Source organism: Prunus persica, chromosome G1 (genome assembly GCF_000346465.2).
Source record: "Prunus persica cultivar Lovell chromosome G1, Prunus_persica_NCBIv2, whole genome shotgun sequence".
Lineage (NCBI taxonomy): Eukaryota > Viridiplantae > Streptophyta > Magnoliopsida > Rosales > Rosaceae > Prunus > Prunus persica.
Genome location: NC_034009.1, coordinates 28,274,098 through 28,300,871, shown reverse-complemented (window position 1 = coordinate 28,300,871; position 26,774 = coordinate 28,274,098). Strand labels below are relative to the sequence as shown.

At 38.4% G+C, this 26,774-nt stretch overlaps 3 protein-coding genes across 3 annotated transcripts; 2 read left to right on the top strand and 1 right to left on the bottom strand.

Moving 5' to 3' along the window:
• Window positions 6,064-14,522, top strand: LOC18793344 (phosphate transporter PHO1 homolog 3). Its single transcript, XM_007227236.2, has 13 exons — window positions 6,064-6,715; window positions 6,808-6,999; window positions 11,481-11,634; window positions 11,734-11,782; window positions 11,882-11,953; window positions 12,078-12,207; window positions 12,312-12,450; window positions 12,545-12,803; window positions 12,897-13,001; window positions 13,107-13,151; window positions 13,265-13,414; window positions 13,516-13,803; window positions 13,954-14,522. The coding sequence occupies exons 1-13, from the start codon at window positions 6,115-6,117 to the stop codon at window positions 14,188-14,190; spliced, it is 2,421 nt and encodes an 806-aa protein (XP_007227298.2). The 5' UTR covers window positions 6,064-6,114; the 3' UTR covers window positions 14,191-14,522.
• LOC18792490 (phosphate transporter PHO1 homolog 3) lies at window positions 16,045-20,464 on the top strand. Its single transcript, XM_007226939.2, has 12 exons — window positions 16,045-16,831; window positions 16,912-17,257; window positions 17,339-17,387; window positions 17,617-17,688; window positions 18,099-18,228; window positions 18,333-18,471; window positions 18,569-18,827; window positions 18,921-19,025; window positions 19,131-19,175; window positions 19,289-19,438; window positions 19,540-19,827; window positions 19,978-20,464. The coding sequence occupies exons 1-12, from the start codon at window positions 16,216-16,218 to the stop codon at window positions 20,212-20,214; spliced, it is 2,436 nt and encodes an 811-aa protein (XP_007227001.1). The 5' UTR covers window positions 16,045-16,215; the 3' UTR covers window positions 20,215-20,464.
• Window positions 20,710-25,394, bottom strand: LOC18788319 (phosphate transporter PHO1 homolog 10). The gene is made up of 14 exons (XM_020554732.1): window positions 25,328-25,394; window positions 24,464-25,061; window positions 23,888-24,227; window positions 23,728-23,776; window positions 23,560-23,631; window positions 23,309-23,438; window positions 23,028-23,148; window positions 22,672-22,930; window positions 22,398-22,502; window positions 22,272-22,316; window positions 22,029-22,178; window positions 21,560-21,841; window positions 21,331-21,467; window positions 20,710-21,228 (listed from the first exon to the last, which is right to left on the bottom strand). Exons 2-14 carry the CDS (start codon window positions 25,032-25,034, stop codon window positions 21,126-21,128), a joined length of 2,364 nt encoding a protein of 787 aa, XP_020410321.1. The 5' UTR covers window positions 25,035-25,061; window positions 25,328-25,394; the 3' UTR covers window positions 20,710-21,125.

Sequence of the window (26,774 nt, the reverse complement as noted above, 5' to 3'; positions counted from 1 at the left end):
GTTTCTTAATGGAATTGTACTTTTCAACCAAAAAAGAAGCAGCAAATAAACAAACGCTCGTGGCATCATTTTGTTGTTGTTGTTGAGAGAAATGGCATCACTTATTTGACCCAATTATAAGAGGCAACAGGCACAGAAGCAGCGCACCTTTGAAGATTCTTGAACATTAATGGCTCCCATCCATACATAGGACCATTATCCAGAAACTACACACCAAAATTAAATAATGTAGGGCATGTTTGATAAATAATTAATGTGTGACAGGTGGTGGTGGGGTTCTTGTTACATTCACATTTAAAACATCAAGGATTTTATTTTTGTGTGGCTCATAGATCATTTTCATATATTTGTTATTATAAAAGGTAAAGACAAAGACAAGATAAGGGGTGTTATTATTTACATGAATATTGGCAGTCCTTATAAAAGGTTTGTGTTTTCACCCATTGTCATGACAACTGGCTAATACTATTCACTTTATTATTATTATTTTTTATTTTACAAAAAAATTTAAGTTTTAAAATTGAGATATTTAGTCATATATACCTATTCTTAACACTAATAATATAGATAAATCATACACCATTTAATTTTTATAAACAAACTCAAAAAATGACAACTGACCTTATTGAATTTAATTTTGATTATTAAATTACTTTGATGCCCTATTGAGTGTTTTGAGCTTTTTTATGATGTTTTGGGGTTGGGTTTGTTTTAAGAAATCAATGGCAGTTTTGTAATTTAAAAGAAATTAAAAGCCTTTGTTATGATAACTCGGGGAACGTTCGATCGAACTCTTTTCATGCCTCCCCATCTACAAGATGCCGCATCACATCATCGTCTACCCGTTTTTCCTTATGCCATCTCATGTCTGTGGCAGTATGCGTCGACATATACAATCGCTGCAACCTAGGTTTCAGGGGCAGATAACGCATGACTTTTTGTGGGATCTTAGTCATTCTATTCTGGGATGTCATTTTGAACCTCGACTCGTTGCATATAGGGCATGTATCCAACGTTTCATGCTCCTTGAAGAATAACATGCAATTATTTTTGCAAGCATGAATTTTTTCATAACCCAATCCAAAACCATTCAACACCTTCTGCGCGTGTTTATGGTCTTTCGGCAAACAATTGTCCGTCGGAAGCATTCTCTTGAACCGCCAAAAAGTAATCGAAACACAGGTTCGACATACGATACTTTATTTTTTCGTGCATTAGCTCTACAATGGCCGTGCGAACAGAAAAGCTCTCGCACCCCGGGTATAATTCTTGGTTGGCATTTTTTAAAAGTTTTTCATATTGTTCAAACTCCGCGCTGTCTATTGGTGTAGGCACGTCATCTTCCCTTTCGTGATTGATGTTGGTCAATGCAAATGGAAAAGCATCATGTATAATATCCATGACTTGATCATTAGGATCCACAATAGGTTCAACACTGTCCATTCTTGTGGCATTTGAAGACGAAGCATGGTCTAATTGTTCCCCATGAAGGTTCCAAATGCTATATGTCTCAATCAGTCCATTCCTTACTAAATGAAATCCAACATTTTCAATTGTCTCCCACAACGTGTTATTGCACCTCCTACAAGGACATCGGATTCTAGTTGCACCCAGGTTGTGTCTACGTGCAAACTCAATAAAATCCTCGATCCCATCCAAGTATTCGTCTGCACATCTATTTGGGTTCTGTATCCACCTTCTGCTCATAATTCCTGAAACCACAATCACAACATAACAATCACAACAACTTCATACGAAATTATAATGTCAACTTATGCCTCCGGTAAGGGCCCTATCCTATTCGGGAATACATAGTCCTGTCACGTAACCTACGGCTACATGAGATTAGATTTCGACATGGATGAATTTCGGCAACATCTCGATACAGTTCTTGAGGTGGGCATAAGTATAAATACCTACGTACCACCCGAAGAACGTACCGAGATGATACCGAAATCTCCACAATCGAAACCTAGTCCTGTAGCGGTAGATTATGTGACAACACTATGCATTACCAAACTGTCCAAATAGTGGGACAATTCAAGAATTAATTGGACAGCAGTCATGCCTTACGCATCCATGTAGGAAATCCAACTAATCTTGAACGAGAAACTAAATGTTACTAAACATATAAATAAAAGTACGAAGTTAATTTCAATTAACTTCGTACATCACAACACATTGTGCTACGTCACGCACAATTTAACAGCATAATATAAATATAACTTCACAAAAAAAAAATACACATAATAAACTAACTTTAACATTTTTAATATATAAAACGTATAAAATACTTTATCAATCGTTCTCCACCAATCGCTAATTACAAATATCCCTAACGAGAACAAAATTAATAGCGTTAGTATGAATTTACATTAATACTTATAAACTAACGACAAAAAATACTTACCCAATGAACGTACTGAATTTTCAGCAAAGGCAGCGGCAGAGAGGTTGAGAGAGATGCAGAAAGGAAATTTTTTTGCTTTCTGCCTCTGCAATGGCCGAATTCTGATATGAAGAAGAAGGACTTTGCGCGACGAACCATATATTTCGTCGCGCAAAATGCTGTCGCGAAAAACCATTTTTTCGTCGCACAAAACGAGTTTTTTTGTCGCGCAAAAACTTGTCAACAAAAAAACTTTTGTGCGACGCATGACATTTTCGTTGCACAAACTTTCGTCGCGCAAAAACAAAATTCCGTCGTGTAACACTTAAGTTTCATCGCGCAAGAATGTACCGACATCTGCTTTACGTGACGAAATCTAATTCGTCGCGCAAAAAAAAAAATCCCCCCTCAATTATTTTGGCGCCAAAATAATAATATTCTTCGTTTTCTTACGCGACGATAAAAGGTTTCGTCGCTCTAAGTTGTCTTTTGCGAAGAAACCTGTCGTCACACGAGTTTTCGCAGCCAATTAACCTAACCTTTATGCAACGAAGTGTCTCATCATTGCGCTAGGTTTTCTTACGCGACGATTGCTCTCGCCGCGCAAGTGTTTGACGCCAACAAAAAATTCGGGTTTTTTTTCGCTCACTTTGCGCGACGAAGGTGTATATCTGTCGCGCTAAGAGATTTTGCGCTTCGAAAACTTTGGTCGCGCAAGTTTTCAATTTTTTGCGCGACGAAACTTGTTTTCCTTCGTTTATCGCATTTTGCGCGACGAACATGTATTCGTCGCGCAAAATCTTGTTGCGCAAATAGTAAAACGTAGTAGTGGTTGTAAATGGGCTTTGGGTATGTTTCTAAAATTCATTTCATATAGTAGTTTTTTTTTATAAATAATGTAAATAATTTAGGCTTCTATATTATGTATGATAGTGAATCTCCCTTTATAATTTTGGTAGGTATTTATAGAAGAAAAAAAAATCAGAAATTTTTTGGTATTTTTTTAAAAAAAAAATTTGATTTTTTTTACACAAAAATTAGCAGCTGTTGGATTGGAGGAAATTTTTTGATTGGAGACACAAGGACGCGACATGTGGGTTGTAACCTTTGGCGGAAAGCAAGGTTGATGCCAGCGCACACGAGTTTCAAATTTTTTTTTACCATTGGAGCCTACACTCCATGCGCCTATGGTAAAAAAATAAAATTAAATCCCATGCGTTAACGCCGGCCTAGAGTCAACGCTAACATCATCACCCTCAAGCACGAGTTCGGGCTCGTTTTTCCTTCGGACTTGCTCGGTTTGTTGGGACCCACCTCCTGCCCGAGCTGCTTTGGCCTGCTAGAAGCGTGCTTGGGGCCTCAGGCCCCCTCCTGCCCGGGCCAAACCCTTGTGCTGGAAATGCTCTAAGACTGAGCTATGACTTTGTGTTAGTAATGTAATTTATTTAATTGTTTCTAATAATGCTATACTTATCAGTTAAGTACGGTTGAATATAATTGATTTAGTAAATTTCACGAAACAATACTAATCAGAACGGATTACCCTTTGACAAACTTGGGCTATAGTCCAGGTGATTTTGTCTTTTTAAGCCTAAACTAACATACCCAACGCACCCAATGGACAGCCATGCACTGCATTCTCATAATCCCCCCTGTAAACACGAATTTCCTGCGACAAATGAGACAAGAACACGTGTACAAAATAATATTGTATTAATAAATTTTAGGGTTACAATCTCTGTATTGAATCCTCTGATTCGATCTCCAAAGTGTTTAAGGAAAATTTGTGTTTGATACAAGGGTCGTAAAGACTTGATCTTGATCAAACGGGTAGCACGAAGCTTGTTTGGTGTTTGGGATTTTTCTATGGTGAAGGAACCGGCACGTTTTTGTTGTGCTTGGTGGCTCTTCCAAAGTAGGGTGAAGAATACAGAGAGTTTTCTGTTTCTTCTGAGTGCTAGGTTTTTTTTTTCCCTCTTTCGTCGTGAGGCCTCCTATTTATAGGCTTTTGTAGGATGCTTGACCTAAATAATTTTTCCTATTTAAAACCTTGTTTTGTGGGATTTTGATTTGATTTAAATCAATTCTCATAATCTGGCAATTTAACCAGATTATCTTCAATTGATTAACCTGATTAATATTTGATTTAAATCAAAGTCAATTACAGAAGATTCTTTCCTTTAATTTTGTCTTCATCTTGAACCGTTTGATGTACTCCGTCGGATGTCGCCATTTGTCATTTTTGACAACTAATCCGATTTTGATGAGTCACGCGCCACATGGGCGAATTACGGGGCCCACGATTTAATCCACCGAACCCTAATTATTTTCTTGTCCAATGGAATTTATTGCACCAAAATTTCTTTGTCTACACCCCCTTCACCCTGTTTTCCTTTTTTGGTACAAAAAGGAAGGGGGCCAAAGGCAAAACACAAACTCCTGCCTCTTTTATTTTTTGGTCGAAGTCGAAAACAACTCCTCTTATTTTTATATATATAGAAAATAACCCCCTTTCAATTTACACATCCAAATAAAATAAAAAAGAGATGTGTACTAGATGTGTTTTGACAAGTAAAACTCATTAAGTCATTCTGATTATGTGTTTATTTTATTTTATTATAAATTAAATTCACTTATAGTGTCAAGTTTTTAACCCACCTTAATTTAAAATTCTGAATCGATTAAGTGAACATAACTTGATAAACAAATATGAAAATTTAATATAAAAGTGAAAGCAGAATATCATTTTTATATGTAAGTGAAAGCAGATGAGTTGAACATTTAAGATGTGATCGAGTTTAATAAACTAAACACGTGAACATGATGAAAACCTACATTCATTTTTCAACCATGCATTATATATCATGGTAGCTCGCTCAAGTGGCATTTTCGAATGACATGTTATATTTTATATATACTAGGCTCTCTGCACGCGCTTCTGCGCCTGCGAGAGGCTTTTTTTTAAAAATTTAAATTTATTTTAGAATTAAAAAAGATAATGGATAATTGTGTTCCATAAAAATATGATACATTATCTGAATTTTCTTTTATTTTTAATTTTTTTAATACGAAAAATTGTGAATTTACTATATTATCCTCATTTAATTAATATTTTCAATTCTTAATGTTTACATTAACCAAGGACATTTTCTGGTATTTTGAATGTTTCACCATTCTCTGCCTTTTGCTTTATATATATCGATATAATATGAACTGTAACACTTTCCATGGCTAGGGTTGAATTATCTCAACAGAAAAAGAAAAAGAAGAGGTCTAGGGTTGAATAATATGACCTGTAAAACTTTCCATGGCTAAGCTTATTCAACAGGAAGGAAGAAAAAGTCAAAGCTCCTCTCCGTACACAAATATTCCATGGGCCCCCCATGGACAGGGTCTTCGTCAACTGCGACTGCTTCAGCGACCATAGCAACTTTATGGCTCGCTCATATAACAACTGTTTTTCCTTCAAATTTATGAAGCAACAAACAGTGGACCTCACTCTACTCAGCAATTTGCAATGGACCTAGTAGCTTATCGCGTTCCATGACTCACACATATTTTGAAACTTCTTGGCTGTTGGGTTGCTGGCTGTGCGGGCTTATCACGTTATATATATATATATATGTTACCTCATTGGCTTATTGTCCTAGACATTTGTCACACACTCTTTGCTGAAAACTAAGTGACTTAATTTCTAGAGCTAACAAATCACAGAGATTAAAAGAATGAAGTTTGGGAAGGAGTTTGTAACACAAATGGTGCCAGAATGGCAACAAGCATACATGGATTATGATTATCTAAAATCCCTCCTAAAAGAAATTCAACGCTTCAATCAAAGATACAAGCCTCCACCAGTAGCTACCACAGCCCGCAGTCGAAGGCTTACATTGTACAGAGTCTTCAGTGGTCTCATGTCGCAAAGCCCGCACAGCCAGCAACCCAACAGCACATCCTCCACATCCCCTCTAGACATTGAAAGCCAAGCCATTCTTGTGAACTCTGTAAGACGCGATGGCTCCAAGAGCTACCAGACCACGTTTCTAATGGCTGCAGAGGAAGGGGGTCTGCAGGAGTTGGATTATTTTAGAAAGGTTGATGATGAGTTCAATAAAGTGGATAAGTTTTATAGGTCTAAGGTGGATGAGGTGATGAAGGAAGCTGCTGTGCTCAACAAGCAAATGGATGCTTTCATCGCGTTTCGCATCAAAGTGGAGAATCCGCAGAGGCCGTTCGATTGGTCAGGGGAGATGACTCGTCTTGCTTCCGATGTTGCTGCTTCAACAGCTGCATTGGCAGCTTCCACTCCCCGCGGAGTCAGAGCAAGCAGTTAAGTAATGTTGTGCTTGTTGTGATGATATGTGTATTTTCTGCGCTGATATTCGGCTTATGTCTAAAACTACTCGTTTTTTCGTGTGCAGGGCGCGCAGCCATGGCTACGGATGTGATCGAGGAGAGTGGATCAAATAGCCAGGAGGAACATTCTGGTGATGAAGAAAAAGATGGAAAAAAGACTGAGAATGCTACGACTCAAGAAAAGAAGGCAGAGAGCTTAAGAGGCGCTAGACCTTCGCCACTGGACATACTAAATCATGTGACAATGAATCACACAGTTGTGCTAAAATATTAAAACTATGAGAGAATATTTGTTTGTGGGAATTTTCTGTGTATTCTTCTCCTTGTAGGAGGTCATATTTATAATACAACGAAACCTGAATGGGCAAGTAAATAATAAATTCCTAAATCTATTTGCAGTAGGAAATCAGGAATTAAAGTAAATCAATTACAATTATAATAGGAATTCTTAGTGTGTAAGGAAAGTAAGTCAATATCCACAAGTCACGCCAACACTCCCCCTCACGTTGGTGCATAGATGTCGCCAATGCCCAACTGATCTAGTGAATTGTGGAATGCTTTACTGGAAATCGCCTTTGTCAAAATATCCGCCAATTGATCCTCGGATTTCACAAAAGGAAACTGAAACACTTTAGCCTCAAGCTTTTGTTTGATGAAGTGTCGATCCACCTCAACATGTTTAGTACGATCATGCTGAACCGGATTCTGTGCAATGGCTATAGCAGCCTTGTTATCACAAAAGAGATTCATTGTGGATGTAGGTTTATACCCAAGTTCAGTAAGCAACTTTCTTAACCAAAGAAGTTCACAAATCCCTTTAGTCATGCCTCTAAACTCAGCTTCTGCACTGGATAAAGCTACTACATTCTGTTTCTTGCTTCTCCATGTCACCAAATTACCTCCCACGAATGTGAAGTAACCCGATGTGGATTTTCTATCTGTTACATTACCTGCCCAATCTGCATCTGAATAACCATCAATATTTAGATGACCATGCTTTGAGAACATAAGTCCTTTTCCAGGTGCAGACTTCAAATATCTAAGTATCCGAAGAACTGCATTCATATGGTCTTCACTTGGAGAGTGCATAAATTGACTGACAACGCTCACCGCATAAGCAATGTCTGGTCGAGTATGTGACAAATAGATCAATCTTCCCACTAACCTTTGGTATCTTTCTTTGTTAGTTGGAACTTGATCCGGATATTCTCCAAGATGATGATTCTGAATAATAGGAGTGTCCGCAGGTTTACAATCTAGCATTCCTGTGTCTGTCAACAAGTCTAAGACATATTTCCTTTGAGAGAGAAATATGCCTTGCTGCGATCGAGCCACCTCAATTCCCAAGAAATACTTGAGTCCACCTAGATCCTTCATCTCAAACTCCGTAGCCAGATAGTCTTGTAGTTGTGATATTTCCTGTTTATCATTCCCAGTAATAATCATATCATCAACATAAATTATTAATGCTGTTACCTTCCCTTTTCGATGTTTCAAGAACAAAGTATGATCTGAGTTGCACTGTTTGAAACCATTATTCTTCATTGCCATGGTGAACCGTCCAAACCATGCACGTGGTGACTGTTTCAATCCATACAATGCTTTTCGTAACCTGCAAACTGTTCCAGTCTGAGTAGTATTATATCCAGGAGGAATGTCCATGTACACCTCCTCCGTGAGTTCGCCATGTAGAAAAGCATTCTTTACATCAAACTGGTGTAGTGGCCAATCTAAATTAGCTGCAAGGGACAATAAGACTCTGACGGTGTTTAACTTTGCAACGGGAGCAAAGGTTTCTTCATAGTCTATACCATAGGTCTGTGTGTACCCTTTTGCCACAAGTCTTGCCTTGTATCGCTCGATAGATCCATCTGCATTGTGTTTTATAGTAAACACCCATCTACATCCGATAGTCTTTTTTCCTCGGGGTATAATCTCCAATGTCCAAGTCTGATTTTTCTCAAGGGCTTTCATCTCTTCTTTTATAGCTTGGACCCACTTAGGATCTTTCAATGCTTCAGAGACCTTGGTTGGAATATGGATAGCAGACAACTGATGCACAAAAGCCTTAAGTGGTTCAGACAGCTTCTCAGTGGATACATGATTTGCAATTGGATACTTGGATGTCTTGCCAATATCAGGTGAATAACGGTTTGGTGGCTTCCCACGATTTTGCCTGAAAGGTAATTGATATCCAATAGTTTTATCATCTAAATGCACAAGTCTAGTAGGAGTAGTTACCTCAAGGATATTCTCAAGAGATTGGTCTGTTGGTACTGTTGAGTTAGAGGGGGGGTCTTCATCTTGTTGTTCTGTATTGTCTGTAAGTGTGAGACTCGGATCAGAAATATCTTCGCGTGGATCAGGTGGGTCAGGCAATTGATCGCTATGAATGGGCGATTGGTCGCTTTTCGACAGAGAGTAATCTCGTGCTCCAGACTCGGAATGATCAATCATTTCTGTACAAAGGAGAATTTCTTGATTTTCCAAGTTGCTCCAATTCTGCTCTTCACTTCGTATCTCCCCCTGAAGTGTAGAATTGGATGATGGGTCATAGAAGAACAGCTCAGATTCCAAAAAGGTCACATCCAAAGTGACATAGGTTCGTTGGGTAGGAGGGTGATAACAACGGTAGCCTTTCTGATGAGTGGCATAACCCACAAAAACACAACGAAGCGCACATGGATCAAGTTTACTACGTTGATTTTTGTGGAGATGAACGAAAGCCACACATCCAAAGATTCGGGGTGTGAGTACCAAAACAGAAGGCAGAGGTCTGTGTTGTGCAAGCACCTGTAAGGGAGTTTTAAAGGTCAGTACACTAGAAGGCATGCGGTTGATCAGATGAACTGCGGTGACAATAGCATCATCCCAGTGATGGCGAGGAACATGAGCGCCAATCAGAAGTGCCCGGGCGGTTTCAAGAAGATGTCGATTCTTTCGTTCAGCAACACCATTTTGTTGTGGTGTCTGAGGACAAGTCGTCTCATGGATAATTCCATGTTGTTGGAAGTAAGTCTGAAAGTCATGATTGACAAATTCTCCACCATTGTCGGAGCGAAGAATCTGGATTTGAGCATTAAACTGAGTTTTCATCTGTTTGTGGAAGGACTGAAAACAGGAAAACACTTCGTTTTTATTCTTCAACAAATAAAGCCATGTCATCCGTGTACAATCATCGATGAATGTGACAAACCATCGAACACCAGAAGGAGCAGTGATAGGAGAAGGTCCCCAAACATCAGAGTGAATTAACGTAAATGGAGTAGTACACTTGTTCGTACTCAACGGGTAGGGCACACGGTGACTCTTGGCCAAAATACAAGTATCACATGTGAAGTCAGAGTCCTTGAAACCTGAGAATAAATCTGGTATAAGATGCTTCATATAACTAAAAGAAGGATGTCCCAATCGATGGTGCCACAACCAGATTTGCTTTTGTTTGCTATCAAAGGGATGTGTCACGCTGTTAGCCATGCCGGGACTGAAGTCATCGACATAATATAGCCCCCCTCTCTTAGTACCACGACCAAGAATCTCCTTAGTGTGAATATCCTGAAGCAAACAAAAACTCGGGTAAATGAGTACACAACAATTCAATTGTTCAGTAAGCTGACTAACTGACAATAATTTAGTGGATAAAGATGGAACAAGTAAAGTATTAGACAGTGTGAGAGAGGATGAGAGTGCAACAGTGCCAGCCCCTGTCACAGGATATGTAACACCATTGGCATTTGCAATACAGGTTCGTCGAGGTTGTGTAGTATTCAGAAAATCATCAGGATCAAACGTCATATGATCAGTTGCACCGGAATCAATTATCCAGCTCCTAGAATCAATTTTATCGGAAGTATGGAATCCATAACCAGTACCATTACTGGTCATATTGCATTGTCCTCGATCTATAAGAGTAGCCCACCAATTGGGGTAGCCATGCGATTTAAAACAAGTCTCGCAAGTGTGTCGTGGATCACCACAATATGCGCAATCTAGTCCATGTGTCGGGGTCGTTAGTCTAGAAGTCATAATTTGTGCAGCGGAAGATGCATAGGATACAGGTTGAGTAGGAATTGGGATCGGAATCTGAGCCTGAGTCGGGGCCGGAGTCGGAGTCGAAATTGGGATCAGGGTCTGAATCAGAGACAAATTCGGGTTTGGGGTCATCATCGGAGTGGGGGTCGGGGTCAGGGTCGGGGTCGTCGTCGTCATAGTCGGGGTTGGGGTCGGGGTCGGGGTCGGGGTCGAGGTCGTCGTCGTCATAGTCAGGGTTGAGGTCGGGGTCATCAAAAAAGGATCCTGATTCTGGATCGGGTTCAGGGTCAAAGTCTGCATCTGTAGGAGCGGAGCCATCTGGGCACTCAACTCAATGATGGTTGGTGGAGAATGAGAGAAGGAGTCGGTGGTGCTACCTCCATGAGGGTTGAAAAAATCATCAACCCCCATAGCAGCGGCGGGGGTTTGAAACTAGAGTCAGCAATTCCAAGATCGCCGCTCTGATACCATGCTAAAATATTAAAACTATGAGAGAATATTTGTTTGTGGGAATTTTCTGTGTATTCTTCTCCTTGTAGGAGGTCATATTTATAATACAACGAAACCTGAATGGGCAAGTAAATAATAAATTCCTAAATCTATTTGCAGTAGGAAATCAGGAATTAAAGTAAATCAATTACAATTATAATAGGAATTCTTAGTGTGTAAGGAAAGTAAGTCAATATCCACAAGTCACGCCAACAAGTTGAGACTCCAGTTTCGACCATTAAAGGCTTCCTCAATGTGCCTCCACAGACAGAGCTCAAGTTCAGCAGAGAAAATCTGAAGAAAGTTGAAGAGCAGCTTAAGGGCGCTTTTATTGAATTTTACCGGAAACTTCGGCTTCTAAAGAGCTATAGGTAAGTTGAAGGGCAGTTTGGTTGTTTTTTTTTTCTCTTATTTTTCTTTCTTTTATCTGTGTGGCAAATTAAATTTTTTTTTTTCCTTGAATGCAACAGCTTCTTGAATACGTTGGCTTTTTCAAAAATCATGAAAAAATATGATAAGGTATTTCTCAACACCAGAAATTCCTGAAAAAATGTTTGCTATTACATGTTTTAGTAAAATCTTTTTCAGTGTTTCATTTGGTCTGTATTACTTCTGCAGATTACTTCAAGAGATACATCAAAACCTTACATGAATATGGTGGATAACTCCTACCTTGGTAGCTCTGACGGGGTGAGAATTCTTCATGCATCATTCTAAAGAGAAAAGATTAAACAATTTAAACCTCAAATCTTTCTATGACGATGTTGAAATATAATGAATTTCTGTTCTGATATGGCACTTGCCACCACTGCAGATCACCAAGCTTATGGAGAGGGTTGAAACTACATTCATAAAGTATTTCTCAAACTCAAATCGCAGAAAAGGAATGGTCGTGTTAAGGCCAAAATCAAAGATAGAAAGACATAGGATAACATTTTCCATGGGTAAGGCCTCTAGCTAAATCAGTATAGTTAAATTTCTTTCACTGAACAAGGACAGTTTTGGTATCAATTTCCTCCCTCTGAATCTGTTTATTTGAAATCTTTAGGTTGCTTTGCCGGATGCACAGCTGCTCTCACATTAGCCCTTATTTTGATGGTACGTGCTCGCAGTATTAACAATGCCAACAATCCTGAATTTGACAAGGGAAAACTCCAGTACATGGACACCATGTTTCCCCTATACAGGTACTTATTAGGCCTTTGCTTTACTATTCTTCTTCCCAAGTTTCCAACCAAAAAATAATACTCAATTCGCTCTACATGTTAAACTTTCTTGCAGCTTGTTTGGATTCATTTTTCTACACATGCTTATGTATGCCGGCAACATATACTTTTGGAGGCGGTTCAGAGTCAATTACTCTTTCATATTTGGTTTCAAGCAAGGAACTGAGTTGGGCTACAGAGAGGTTCTTCTTCTCAGTTTTGGTCTGGCAGTGCTAGCACTTGCTTCTGTGCTCTCAAATCTTGACATGGAGATGGACCCCAAAACCAAAGATTACAAAGCACTTACCGAACTTCTCCCTCTCTTCTTGGTTTTGGTAAGATCATAAATTCAACCATTTCATTTTTACAGCTACATTGGCTCATCACACTTCTAGGATCATATACTGAATTAAATTCTTTTTATGCAGCTTGTAGTTTTGATATTATTATGCCCCTTCAACCTCATATATCGCTCAAGTCGCTACTTCTTCCTCGTTTGTCTGTTTCACTGTATCTGTGCTCCTCTGTATAAGGTAATTAAAGTCAATCTAAGACACTTTTTTTCTTCTTCTTCAAAGTGAAACTGAATGAACTTAGTTCGATGGTCTAATAATCTGAAAATTTTGCTTCTTTTTCAGGTCACACTCCCGGATTTCTTCTTGGCAGATCAGTTAACTAGCCAGGTCAGTAAAATGATCCTCCTAAGTCCTAAATCACACATTGCAGTCATATTATGTTCCTGTTTTTCTTCTCTCTGTTTGAAATAACTGAGTGTCAATAAATTGTTTTCTTGTAGGTGCAAGCCATTAGAAGTCTGCAATTCTACGTTTGCTATTATGGTTGGGGAGACTACAAACTCAGACAAAACACTTGCAAATCACACGATGTCTTCAACACTTTCACTTTCATCGTTGCTTGTATTCCGTATTGGTCTCGTCTCCTTCAGGTACACAGCTCATCCCTTCTTTTCTTGCAAATGTCCTCCTAAGCTTCATTATCCGCCCCAGCCAGACACTTAGAATTGTTTGCCGTTCCATTTTATTGCAGTGCCTCCGCCGTTTGGTTGAAGAGAAAGATCCCATGCAAGGTTACAATGGGCTGAAATATTTCTTCACAATAGTAGCCGTTAGCATGAGGACAGCATATAATCTAGAGAGTCTTAAAAATGAAGTGAACTGGAAAATTCTTGCTGGGGTTTTCTCAATTGTTGCAGCAATCTATGGAACATATTGGGATCTTGTTGTGGATTGGGGACTTCTGCAACGCAATTCCATGAACCGCTGGTTAAGAGACAAACTCTTGATCCCTTACAAAAGTGTATATTTCGGTGCCATGGTGAGTACTAGCTATATCGAGTAACGTTCTCTTGCCAAACCTATATATGCTTATATTGCAATGTGAAACACGCGTTCAGGCAAGAACCAACTTGATCAATTGCAGGTTGTGCTTAGTATTTTCTGACTATTTTTGGACAAAACAATGCAGGTGTTGAATGTGTTGCTGAGATTTGCCTGGTTGCAAACTGTTTTGGGTTTCGATGTTTCTTTCATGCATGGACAAACAATGGTTGCGGTTGTGGCCAGCTTGGAAATAATCCGTCGTGGGATATGGAGTTTTTTCAGGTTGGAGAATGAGCATCTGAACAATGTTGGCAAGTACAGGGCGTTCAAGTCAGTGCCATTGCCCTTCAACTATGATGAAGACCAAGGCAAACATGAGTAGCCAAAGAAACTACAATTTACAAAGAATGGAAATCAGAATCAGTGTTGCCTTTTGTGAAGCAACAAGCTGCAACCTTTGATTTTTGGAATGGTCTACATGTTGCGAAATTCAAGTAAATGTACTATTTGTAAATATAGAGGCTCGGAATCCTGTGTGGAAACACTTCATAGCCTCATGTTCCTAATGTTTTGCTTCTAGTAGATTTTGGTCAATGCACACAACGAAAGAATTTTCAATTCTCAGACCAAATGTTTTTTTTGTCCAAATCATTCAATTACACTCTCATTGATTTTTATTCTTTAATTTCTTTAAAACTCCCACACAAACAAAAAGAAAAAAAAAAGGCAAGGGTCAATAAACACCCATTTCGGTTGCCAGATTATGAAATTGTAGAGACCAGATCAGCTCCTGCCTATCAGAACTAGAAAGAAAATAAAAAAATTTATTCAAAAGAAATTTCTACGTGTATATGATGTGGTCAGAGTCATTGCATGGCCTTAAAAGAGAATGAAGCCAATTACTTTTTTTTATTTAAGAAATTTGGAAAACTCTGAAAATTAATATATTTGGTGATGTGAAGTGGTAGAAAAACTTGTTGGATGCATCATGGTTTGAGTAAAATATTCACACTAGGACTGTTATATAACGCACGTTGATTTGTAAAAGGCAAGTAAAAAACATAAAAGATTAGCCGCCAAAAACGCTCAGTGGCATAAATTATTTGACCCAATTATAAGAGGAAACAGCGCACCTTTGAAGATTCTTCAACAATTGTCTCCCACTGTCCAGAAACCGCGCACCTAAACTATTATATGATTAATACCTAATTTTTCTTTATTTAAATTGTTTAAACTTATCACGTAAGTATGGTCTAATTAAGTGTTGTTACGAAACATTATTAATTAGGTGAACAAAATTTGGTAAACAAATATGAAAAATATATATAATGGTATCTTGTTTCTAATTGTGAAAGCGGAATATCATTTTTTTTTTTAAAGTAAATGTGAAAGCATATTAGTTGGACATCTACGTTTTCATTTTTCAAACCATGCATTGCAGAGACAATCGATTGAGTTGCCAATATTATATATGTCATGGTAGCTCAAGTGGCATTTTCGAGTGACTACGCGATAAGACACACGCATCCTCTGCTTTTTTTTCTTTTTTAAAAATTTCATTTTTTAATGTAAATATATTATTTAGGGTCTAGGGGTACTTTCCATCGCAAAGGTTATTCAACTTGTGATTAAGCTAATTAATATTAATTAATTACTATAATTTGCCTTGAGCCAAGTTGTGAGCTATTGACGTTGAAACAGAGAAAGAGACGAAACGTGTTACGTGTGTTGTTTCAATCTAATCCAACTTATTAATTAATTCAAGTGACTAAACAAAATGAGCCTTTTTTTAGTGGAAATTACGTAGAAATTGTAAACAAGGAAGAAAAGGTAAGGTAAAAGCTCTCCTCCGTACAAAAGCCACGCCCCCCCACGCATAAGGTATTGGTCAACTGCGACTGCTTCAACGAGTACGGCAACCCCAAACCTTTTTTCGTCCTTATAATTGACCAAAAAGGGCAGGGAAACAAAAAATTAAAATAATAATAATAATTTAGGGGATGAAGCAGCAGCGGAGCTCACTCTGCTCAGCTATTTTGGCTGCCTAGCCTCTGTATTTAGAATGGAGACCTTATCGCCTTGTATGACTCACTCATATTTGAAACTTCTTTGCATAAATTTTCAACCCAAAAACAAACAAGAGCATAAATATTTAATTGTAGTTAGATCTATATATATATATATATATATGTTACGTACGTCTTACAAACCCAATTACCTCGTTGGCTCATTGTCCTTGACATTTCTCACTCGCTCTTTGCTCTGCGCAGTTCCTGCAAAAGGAACCCAATTTAGCTAACTAAGCACCAATCTGAGGGCCTCTTTTCAGTTTTTTCACACTCAAAAAAGTTGCTGAAAACCAAGGGACTTAATTTCTAGAGCTAACAATTCACAGAACTTAAAAAAAATGAAGTTTGGGAAGGAGTTTGCAACACAAATGGTGCCAGAATGGCAGCAAGCATACATGGATTATGATTATCTAAAATCCCTCCTGAAAGAAATCCAACGCAGCAAGCAAAGACACAAGCCTCCACCAGTTGCCACCACACCCCGCAGTCACCGCCTAAAGCGAAGGCTCACATTGTACAGAGCCTTCAGTGGTCTCACGTCGCAAAGCCGTCACAGCCAGCAGCAACCCAACAGCCCATCCTCCATATCCCCTGTCGACATCGAAAGCCAAGCCATTCTTGTGAACTCTGTGAGAAGTGATGGCTCCGAGAGCTACCAGACCACGTTTCTAATGGCTGCAGAGGAAGGGGGCGTGCAGGAGTTGGAGTATTTTAGAAAGGTTGATGATGAGTTCAATAAAGTGGACAAGTTTTATAGGTCTAAGGTGGATGAGGTGATGAAGGAAGCTGCTGTGCTCAACAAGCAAATGGATGCTTTCATCGCGTTTCGCATCAAAGTGGAGAACCCGCAGAGGCCGTTTGATTGGTCAGTGGAGATGACTCGTCTTGCTTCCGACGTTGCTGCTTCAACAGCTGCATTGGCAGCTTCCACTCCCCGCGGAGTCAGAGCAAGCAGTAAGTAATGTTGTGCTTATTGTGATGATATGTGTATTTTCTGCGCTGATATTCTGCTTATGTCGTTTTATCGTGTGCAGGGCGCGCAGCCATGGCTATGGATGTGATCGAAGAGAGTGGATCAAATAGCCAGGAGGAACATTCTGGTGACGAAGAAAAAGATGTAAAAATGACAGAGAATGTTAAGATTCAAGAAAAGAAGACAGAGAACTTCAGAGACACTAGACCTGCACCACTGGACATACTAAATTATGTGACAATGAATCACACTGTTGAGACTCCGCGTTCGACCATTAAAGGCTTCCTCAATGTGCCTCCACAGACAGAGCTCAAGTTCAGCAGAGATAACCTGAAGAAAGTTGAAGAACAGCTTAAAGGGGCTTTCATTGAATTTTACCGGAAACTTCGGCTTCTAAAGAGCTATGGGTAAGATCAAACTCGGGTACCTAGTTTGGTTGTTTTGATTTTTATCTGTGTTGCTAATTATTTTTTCCATGAATGAAACAGCTTCTTGAATACGTTGGCTTTTTCAAAGATCATGAAGAAATATGACAAGGTATTTCCCCTCCCAGTATAAGTTATAACTTTCAATACCATAAAATCCTGAAAGAATGTTTTCAATTAACTTCTATGCCAATATTAGGGGATTGGTATGCATATAGAATGGAAGAATAAAAGAAATTTAAGCTTTTAGATCTCTTATCGGTAAAATATTCGTCAGTATTTCCTTTGGTGGATAATTTTGGTCTGTATTACTTATGTTTTTAGCCCCATTACTTTTGCAGATTACTTCAAGAGATACATCAAAACCTTACATGAATATGGTGGATAACTCCTACCTTGGCAGCTCTGAGGAGGTGAGAATTCTTCATGCATAATGCTAAAGATAGGAAAGACAATTCAACTTAAATCTTTCTAAGATATACGTTGAAAGGATTATGAATTTATGTTCGTAGTAAATAACATTGTTGTTTTGCCCAAATGTTCGAATTTTTGTCAAGATAGACCTATTCCGGCGAATTTTTTGTCAGGATAGACTTACCCGGCTTTTTTTTTACGGCAGAGACCTATCCCGGGGAATTTTTGTTAGGGAAGACCTATTGTGGCAATTTGTCTAGTAGGCGAATTTTTTGTCGGATGAATTTCTCGTACATGATCTGACATTCTTATGATTTTATTTGGAGGCTATCTGAAGCTTGGCACAATAAATATTCGTGGTAAATAAAATTGTCTTTCTAATCTGATATGTCACTTGCCACCGCTGCAGGTTACCAAGCTTATGGAGAGGGTTGAAACTACGTTCATCAAGCATTTCTCAAACTCAAATCGCAGAAAAGGAATGGCCGTCTTAAGGCCAAAAGCAAAGATTGAAAGACATAGGATAACATTTGCCATGGGTAAGGCCTCTAGCTAAATCAGTAGAGTTCAATTTTTTACACTGAACAAGGACAGTTTTGGTATCAATTTCCTCCCTTTTAATCTGTTTATTGGAAATCTTTAGGTTGCTTTGCTGGTTGCACAGCTGCTCTTATATTAGCACTTATTTTGATGGTGCGTGCTCGCAATATTAACAATGCCAACAATCCTGAATTTGACAAAGGAAAAACCCAGTACATGGATAACATGTTTCCCTTATACAGGTACTTATAATTAGGCCTTTGCTCTACTATTCTTCTTCCCGCGTTTCCAACCAAAAAATAGTACTCAATTCGTTGGACATGTTAAACTTTCTTGCAGCTTGTTTGGATTCATTTTTCTGCACATGCTTATGTATGCCGGCAACATATACTTTTGGAGGCGGTTCAGAGTCAATTACTCTTTCATATTTGGTTTCAAGCAAGGAACTGAGTTGGGCTACAGAGAGGTTCTTCTTCTCAGTTTTGGTCTGGCAGTGCTAGCACTTGCTTCTGTGCTCTCAAATCTTGACATGGAGATGGACCCCAAAACCAAAGATTACAAAGCACTTACCGAACTTCTCCCTCTCTTCTTGGTTTTGGTAAGATCATAAATTCAACCATTTCATTTTTACAGCTACATTGGCTCATCACACTTCTAGGATCATATACTGAACTAAATTCTTTTTATGCAGCTTGTAGTTTTGATATTATTATGCCCCTTCAACCTCATATATCGCTCAAGTCGCTACTTCTTCCTCGTTTGTCTGTTTCACTGTATCTGTGCTCCTCTGTATAAGGTAATTAAAGTCAATCTAAGACACTTTTTTTCTTCTTCTTCAAAGTGAAACTGAATGAACTTAGTTCGATGGTCTAATAATCTGAAAATTTTGCTTCTTTTTCAGGTCACACTCCCGGATTTCTTCTTGGCAGATCAGTTAACTAGCCAGGTCAGTAAAATGATCCTCCTAAGTCCTAAATCACACATTGCAGTCATATTATGTTCCTGTTTTTCTTCTCTCTGTTTGAAATAACTGAGTGTCAATAAATTGTTTTCTTGTAGGTGCAAGCCATTAGAAGTCTGCAATTCTACGTTTGCTATTATGGTTGGGGAGACTACAAACTCAGACAAAACACTTGCAAATCACACGATGTCTTCAACACTTTCACTTTTATCGTTGCTTGTATTCCGTATTGGTCTCGTCTCCTTCAGGTACACAGCTCATCCCTTCTTTTCTTGCAAATGTCCTCCTAAGCTTCATTATCCGTCCCAGCCAGACACTTAGAATTGTTTGCCGTTCCATTTTATTGCAGTGCCTCCGCCGTTTGGTTGAAGAGAAAGATCCCATGCAAGGTTACAATGGGCTGAAATATTTCTTCACAATAGTAGCCGTTAGCATGAGGACAGCATACAATCTAGAGAGTCTTAAAAATGAAGTGAACTGGAAAATTCTTGCTGGGGTTTTCTCAATTGTTGCAGCAATCTATGGAACATATTGGGATCTTGTTGTGGATTGGGGACTTCTGCAACGCAATTCCAAGAACCGCTGGTTAAGAGACAAACTCTTGATCCCTTACAAAAGTGTATATTACGGTGCCATGGTGAGTACTAGCTATATCGAGTAACGTTCTCTTGCCCAACTTATATATGCTTATATTGCAATGTGAAACACGCATTCAGGCAAGAACCAACTTGATCAATTGCAGGTTGTGCTTAGTATTTTCTGACTATTTTTGGACAAAACAATGCAGGTGTTGAATGTGTTGCTGAGATTTGCCTGGTTGCAAACTGTTTTGGGTTTCGATGTTTCTTTCATGCATGGACAAACAATGGTTGCGGTTGTGGCCAGCTTGGAAATAATCCGTCGTGGGATATGGAGCTTTTTCAGGTTGGAGAATGAGCATCTGAACAATGTTGGCAAGTACAGGGCGTTCAAGTCAGTGCCGTTGCCCTTCAACTATGATGAAGATCAAGACAAACATGAGTAGCCAAAGAAACTACAATTTACAAAGAATGGAAATCAGAATCAGTGTTGGCCTTTTGTGAGGCAACAAGCTGCAACCTTTGATTTTTCATTTTTTGCCCCCCTTGTTTTTTGAGATATTTATATACTCATTCTTAGCACTAGTGATTTAGATAAACCCTACCACTAATTTCTATAAACAAATCAAAAAAACCCAAAATATGACAGCTAACCTTATTGAATTTAATTTTTATTATTAAAATGTTTTGATGTCCTATTGAGTGTTTTGGGTTTTATTATGTGATTGGGGGGTTGAATTTGTTTTAAGAAATCGATGGCAGTTTTGTAATTTATAAGAAGTTCTTTATTATATTGTAAATGAGTTTTTAGGTGTGTTTCTAAAGTCCATTTCATAGAGGGTTTTTTTAAAAAAAATTTGATCCCATATATTGGATATAATAGTGAATCTTCCTTGTTATTTTAAATTATTTATTAATGAATGCAGTTGCATTTGTAATTCTTTGAGTCTTTTTTTTTTTTTTTGTATGGGAAAATCGTAAATGCTAATTGGGTATTGACCTTATCTAGAAAATTTTGATAGTTGACCTTATCTAGAATTAGAATAGTTCCAACCTCCGTGTCGTAAACTTCCATTATTATATACAATTTCATATGAACACGAACCAGAGAAGTTTTGTTCAGGATAAAAAACGAACAAGGCAATTCCATATGAGCCTATGCTAATTGGGTATTGCCAAAAATCAACCACAGGACATACTTGTGTTGTTTGTTTGTTGCATCTTAATGATTTACCTGGCATGCCTAAACCGTCTTCTTCCCCATCACCGAAGGCTAGCAGTACAGAATTGTGGAAGCTCTCAACACTGCAGATTACACTCTGATCTGGTGCGTGATGGGAGGCAGATTGTATCATGTTCAGTCATCCTTTTCTGCGTCCTCATCGTAGTAACTGAAAGGAAGAGGGACGGACTTGAAAGCGCGGTAGTCGCCTACATTGTTTAGGTGCTCGTTCTCTAATCTGATTGAGATGTACACGTTAATTGGTCAAGGCTTTCCCAAAATATACATTTCAAAACTGTAGAAAGTCTCAATGTTGAATTTCATGAGGAAAAAAAAATACCTGAAGAAGCTCCAGATGCCACGACGAATGACCTCTAGGAAGAAGATGATGGTAGATATTGTCATTTTATGAACGGTACTCAGTTTAAATTCCAACACCAACTGCATCCAAGCAAGTCGCAATACTACATTCAAGACCTGAAATGGATTCCCATAAGCATATTGAATTAATAGCAGAAACTGTTGCATAAAACCACATTACTATAGAATTCATCAGTCACTTGCATTACCATGGCTGCGAAGTATATGATCTTGTGTGAAACTAGAAGTCTATCTCTCAAATACTTGTTCTTTGATTTTGTTCGCAGAAGGCCCCAGTCTACTACAATGTCCCAATACATATTCATTGTTGTTGCAACAGCCGAGCATATCAAAGCCAACACCATCCAGGATGTCTTTCCCTTTTTTAGTTCATAAGCAGTTCTTATAATAACTGCAACAATTGTTGAGAAGTATTTTAAACCATTGCACATGTGCTTCACATCCTTTTCTTCACAAAATCGACGTATGCACTGCAAGACAACATATGCTATCTGTCAGTTCATCTTTTCGCCGCACAGAAGAGGTGATTTTTCAATGATTAGTATGAAAACTGTAAGCTAAAATATAGTGATACTATCTATCTCCGTATACTTTTCCATCATGGACAAAAGTAGCACACGCCTCAGAACATACTAGAAAGTAAAAATGTAATGAGACCTGTAGGAAGCGCATCCAAAATGGTATGACAGCAATAATGAAATATAAAGTATTGTAGACACCATGACTATGGCACTTGCTTTGCCTCCTTGAGTATTCTCCCAAACCGTAGTAGCAAATGTATAACACAAAACTCCTTAAGGCTTGCACCTGAGACCAAACAGAATCAAAGATCTCAGTAAAAACTGCGTCATAAGTTATTACTAATTGAAGCCAATAAAGGTACAAAGGAAGCTTTAAAACCTGGCTAGTAAGCTGGTCTGCCAAGAAAAAGTCTGGAAATGTCTCCTGCAAAAAAAAGGGTAAGACTTATTTATATTTAGCTCCTTGTCTACTTATATCTATTTGGATTGTTTCCCCATGCATTACCTGGTAAAGAGGGGCACATATGCAGCGGAATAAGCACCGAATGAAGAAGAAACAACTTGAACGGTATATGATGTTGAAAGGGCAGAAGGTGATGGCAAGGACCAACTGCACAGAGAAAGGTAACACTATAATTTGCACAAACTAAGGAAGTTTTCAAACAAAGGCACCAGGCTTTACTTCAGTTAAAAAAAAGATTACGCAGCAGAAATAAATTTTGAAAATCAAGCTTAAAGGATTCCACAAAGAAAACTTCAGCTACTTTTAAAAATCTTACAATAAGTAAGCCCAAAGGAACCAATTCAGTAAGTGTCTTGTATTTTTCAGCACTTGAGTCCATGTCCAAGTGTAAGTTTGCCAGGAGACCACCCAATGCAAGTACTGCAAGACCAGAGCTAAGGAGGAAGACTTCTTGGTAACCCAACTCAGTTCCTTTCTTGAAACCAAATATAAAGGCATAGTTGACTCGATAACGCCTCCAGAAGTATATATCTGCTGCATACATGAGCATGTGTAGAGTGATGTATCCAAATAAACTGCAAGGAAACCCACTTACGTTACGTGTTAGAGAAAATACAGGTAAAATGAATAGTAAAACTTTTCATAGTAGAATACAAGAGGGCTATTGATTACCTGTAGAGTGGGAAAATATTTTCCATATATTGTGCACCCTCCTCCTTATCCATTAGTTTTCGAGCTTCTATTCTTAATATAATAGCAACCATTAGTGCAATTGAGCAACCACAAAAGAAACCTGAAAGTCAAAATAAAATAGGAATTAATTAGTGACACTGATAGAAATCCTCCTTTTCACACTTAAATTACTTGCATCAAGCACTGGAAAAACATGTTGCGCAGTCATCTTTGTATAAAATGGTTGATCAAAAAGGTTAATTGGCATTACCAATACTTACCGGAGAAAAATGTTACAGCATGCTTTTCTCTTTTTGCTTTTGGTCTCAATGACTTCATACCTTCCCTGCGATTTGAGTTTGAAAAGTTTTGTATGAAGGTAGCCTCCGCCCTCTCCAAGAGGTTAGTAACCTATAAATAAATGTAATGCAACAGTAACTGAATAGAAGATATTCATAAAACAATTGCATATATTGAATTATGAATGCTGAAATGATTAACAACAGAAGATCAGCAAATACATATGACAAACCTCATCAGAACTGCCAAGGTAGGAGTTATCGACTATTAGCATGTATGATCTGGCTGCTCCCCTTGATGTGATCTGTGGTTATTGGAATGGATTTTTCATCAGAATACTTTGTTTCAAGAGGAGATACGCAGAATTCTGACACAATTAGGTTTGAAGTGTATGTCTTACCTTCTCATACTTTTTCATAATCTTCGAAAATGCTGAGAGGTTCATAAAACTGGTTCATCCATTTGCAAAAGTATAAGTACAAAATACTTGGACAACCCAAACAAAGACAAGAAAATGTATCCAAAGTGGAAGGCATGCTGACACAATAACTTTTTATCACCTGTAGTGCTTAAGCAGTTGAAGCTTATGGTAAAATTGAATGAACACAGCTCTTAGTCGTTCTTCAACTCTCTTTAGCTCCTCTTTACCAAAGCTCAACTCTTCTTCTCTGGAGTCTTTAAAAACACCTTTTATGGTTGATATTGGAGATTCAAGTGTATTCTTAATCTTCACATGCTCAAGAACCTCCAGAGGATCTTCTCTGTAGTCAAAGATATTCAACACCTCTCTGTCATCACTACCAGGATTTTTTATTTGGGTTGGATTGACTTCTGAAGCACCAGGGCTCGGTTCTACTTGATGCTGCTCATTTTCAGATGTCAAACCCATAGGCTCATTTCCTGCACATTTGGCAGGAAATTTTAATTTGTAATAATTAACTAGATGATCTCATTGACAAATATTTTACTGTGATCATCAACCAGAACTTCATAATTAACCACTCCTGATTAAGTGTTAATCCCAAAGAAAACCATCCAGTTTCAGTGATTAAGTGTTATATTTTCACAGCTTGCAAGTCTTCTATCTAGCATATACATGCATATATAGCACAAAATGATCTTACTTCTGCATTTACCTGAAGCGTCAGCTGCACTTGACTTATTACTTGTCAGCGGCACTGCAGAATTCCTATGTCTCTTTGAATTAGAGCCATATTGTTTTGGATTCTTCACCTTAATCCTGAGTGCAACCAAAGCCTCCATTTGTTTATCCAAATGATTTGCTTCTTGCTTCACCTCCTCCACCTTGTCCTTGTAAAAAGTATTGACCTTGTTGAGCTCTTCGTCGAGTTTTCTGAAGAATGTTACCTCAATTTCTCCACCCTCTTCAGACTGCCTCAGGAATTTGGTCTTGTAAAACTGCCTGCAACCATCTCCGTGCAATGTGTTGACATCTATCACTTGGTCCTCGATATCTCCATTAGTGTTCTGGAGACTGCTAATTTGTAGCTCTATTCCACTGATGATTCTGTTAGGAGGAGGAGCACCAGCAGCAGCAGCAATTTTGTGGTCTAATAAGTCTCTAGAGTGCGTCCTCTGCTTGTATTCTCTGAGCTCCCTTAGTATCCTCTTGAGACCATTATAATCCATGTAGGCTTCTGCCCACTCAGGCACCATTTTCTTCTTGAACTCTTTCCCGAATTTCATCTTTCTTGATGGTTGATTGCAGAAGTGCTTATGTTACAGAAGAAAAAAAAAAGCTCTTCTGAACCAACAGAGCAAATCTTCATGAAGCAGATAAAGCAGAACATTGACAAAATGGAGTTAAGCAAAAAAACCCAATGAGAGAATGAACTCAATACAATCTCATTAGTTTATTTACTGCCGTAATTTGTTTATAATTTACACGTGCACCCACATAGAGCAAGTCAAATCATCAAGTGCCAAAGAAGTTGATGAAGAAAGTGAGAGTAAAATTAATAAAGTAATGTCAAATATACCTTCGCTTTTCATTTACTTAAACCCCAACTAAGAATTAATGCAGGCAGATGGGTTTTTCTCAGAGACCCGTCTACGAAACCGCCATTTCCCACCTCTTTCTTCGTCTCCAAGTTGCCAGGCCAGAGAGCTAGAGTCACACCGAGTGAAGTCAGTTGGTTATGCAGCTATATATATACATATATAATATGCAGAAAATAAAAGTAAAGAACACATTACATGCAGGCCCGTGACAAAGCAGAATGAGAAAAAGAAACAGTTTCTACACGCGTCATCACGGTAACCATTGGAGAGTTGGGTGGCTTGCTCTTGAAAAGCAGCAGCCTGTATTTATTTTTGTTGCATTGTAATTTTGTATGTGAAGCGTAGCGGCTGGCATTGATGATGCGGTCGGTGGTGCCCTCGGGATTACCCACATGCAATTTTGCAAAGAGATGCTCCCTCATCAGCCTCAGCCTCAGCCTCAGCTTCAGCGTTGCGTGTTTTATGTTGGTAAAAATAAAAGATAAAATAATGCCCAAAATCCAGGGGACGTTGATGTGGGCGATGTTTCCCTCCGCCGCCGTTCTTTAGCACCGCCATTCGTTATTCATGAGTAAACTCGCCAACCTAAGCTTGGGCTTTTCGGGCTTTGTCTCTTGTGACTTCATCGTTTTTGTCTTGTCTTCTGAACCACTCCACTGGGCTGAGATGATCCAACTCATACTATTCTGGGCTGGGATGCTCCAGCCCATACTGTTCTCTGCTTATTTTTCTTGGGTTTTGCATCCATTCTAGGTTATGCATCATCAAAATAAATTTTCTTATGATTAAACGATAATGGGAGAGGGCAAAATGAAGATAAACGTAACTTATTTAAATGAAACTTGAGATAAACTTACATGCATCACCACCGTTGTGCATATATTTGAGAAGATCTTCTGCCATAATATGAATTAATTAATAACATCACATGTTGGTAACTTAGTATAATCTCCAATAAATTACAATGGTTGAGGAAGTGAATGAGTCAACAACAAGCAGTTTTTGACAAATCTATTTACAATTATATTAATTGAATGTGTTTCAGTAAATGTAACACTTGGAATCCGACCTAACTAATCGAATGGAATGATTGACTTAGTTTAGTAATTTAGTTTTTGTTTTGGTTTCTTGTTAGATCATAACAATGATATTTTTGATGGCATCCCATAAATTATGCATATATTTGAGAAGATCTTCTGCCATAATAAGAATTTACTTTGATAGCAGCATTTTCCTCTTTGATTATTTTCCAGGTTCAAGGCCCAAAGCCAAAATAAAATGATTGCAGTATTTTGCATTCGTTATGTGGAAAGAGTATTGTTTTTTGTTAAATACTTTCGGCAGAAAAATTCAAATATATTGACTTTTATTGGCACAGAAAATTCAAATGAAACTACCTGCGGCTGGGATCTGCCTAAGGAGAAT

What these genes read in the sequence shown, in the direction of transcription:
- LOC18793344 (XM_007227236.2), top strand. Translation starts at nt 6,115, where the DNA reads ATGAAGTTTGGGAAGGAGTTTGTAACACAAATGGTGCCAGAATGGCAA. An exon ending in TCCCTCTCTTCTTGGTTTTG is followed by an intron (nt 12,804 to 12,896) that starts GTAAGATCATAA and finishes CTTTTTATGCAG; the next exon opens with CTTGTAGTTTTGATATTATT. An exon ending in CAGATCAGTTAACTAGCCAG is followed by an intron (nt 13,152 to 13,264) that starts GTCAGTAAAATG and finishes GTTTTCTTGTAG; the next exon opens with GTGCAAGCCATTAGAAGTCT.
- LOC18792490 (XM_007226939.2), top strand. Translation starts at nt 16,216, where the DNA reads ATGAAGTTTGGGAAGGAGTTTGCAACACAAATGGTGCCAGAATGGCAG. An exon ending in CGGCTTCTAAAGAGCTATGG is followed by an intron (nt 17,258 to 17,338) that starts GTAAGATCAAAC and finishes TGAATGAAACAG; the next exon opens with CTTCTTGAATACGTTGGCTT. An exon ending in TAGGATAACATTTGCCATGG is followed by an intron (nt 18,229 to 18,332) that starts GTAAGGCCTCTA and finishes GGAAATCTTTAG; the next exon opens with GTTGCTTTGCTGGTTGCACA.
- LOC18788319 (XM_020554732.1), bottom strand. Translation starts at nt 25,034, where the DNA reads ATGAAATTCGGGAAAGAGTTCAAGAAGAAAATGGTGCCTGAGTGGGCA. An exon ending in TTATGAAAAAGTATGAGAAG is followed by an intron (nt 23,632 to 23,727) that starts GTAAGACATACA and finishes CAATAACCACAG; the next exon opens with ATCACATCAAGGGGAGCAGC. An exon ending in TGCTGTAACATTTTTCTCCG is followed by an intron (nt 23,149 to 23,308) that starts GTAAGTATTGGT and finishes TTTGACTTTCAG; the next exon opens with GTTTCTTTTGTGGTTGCTCA.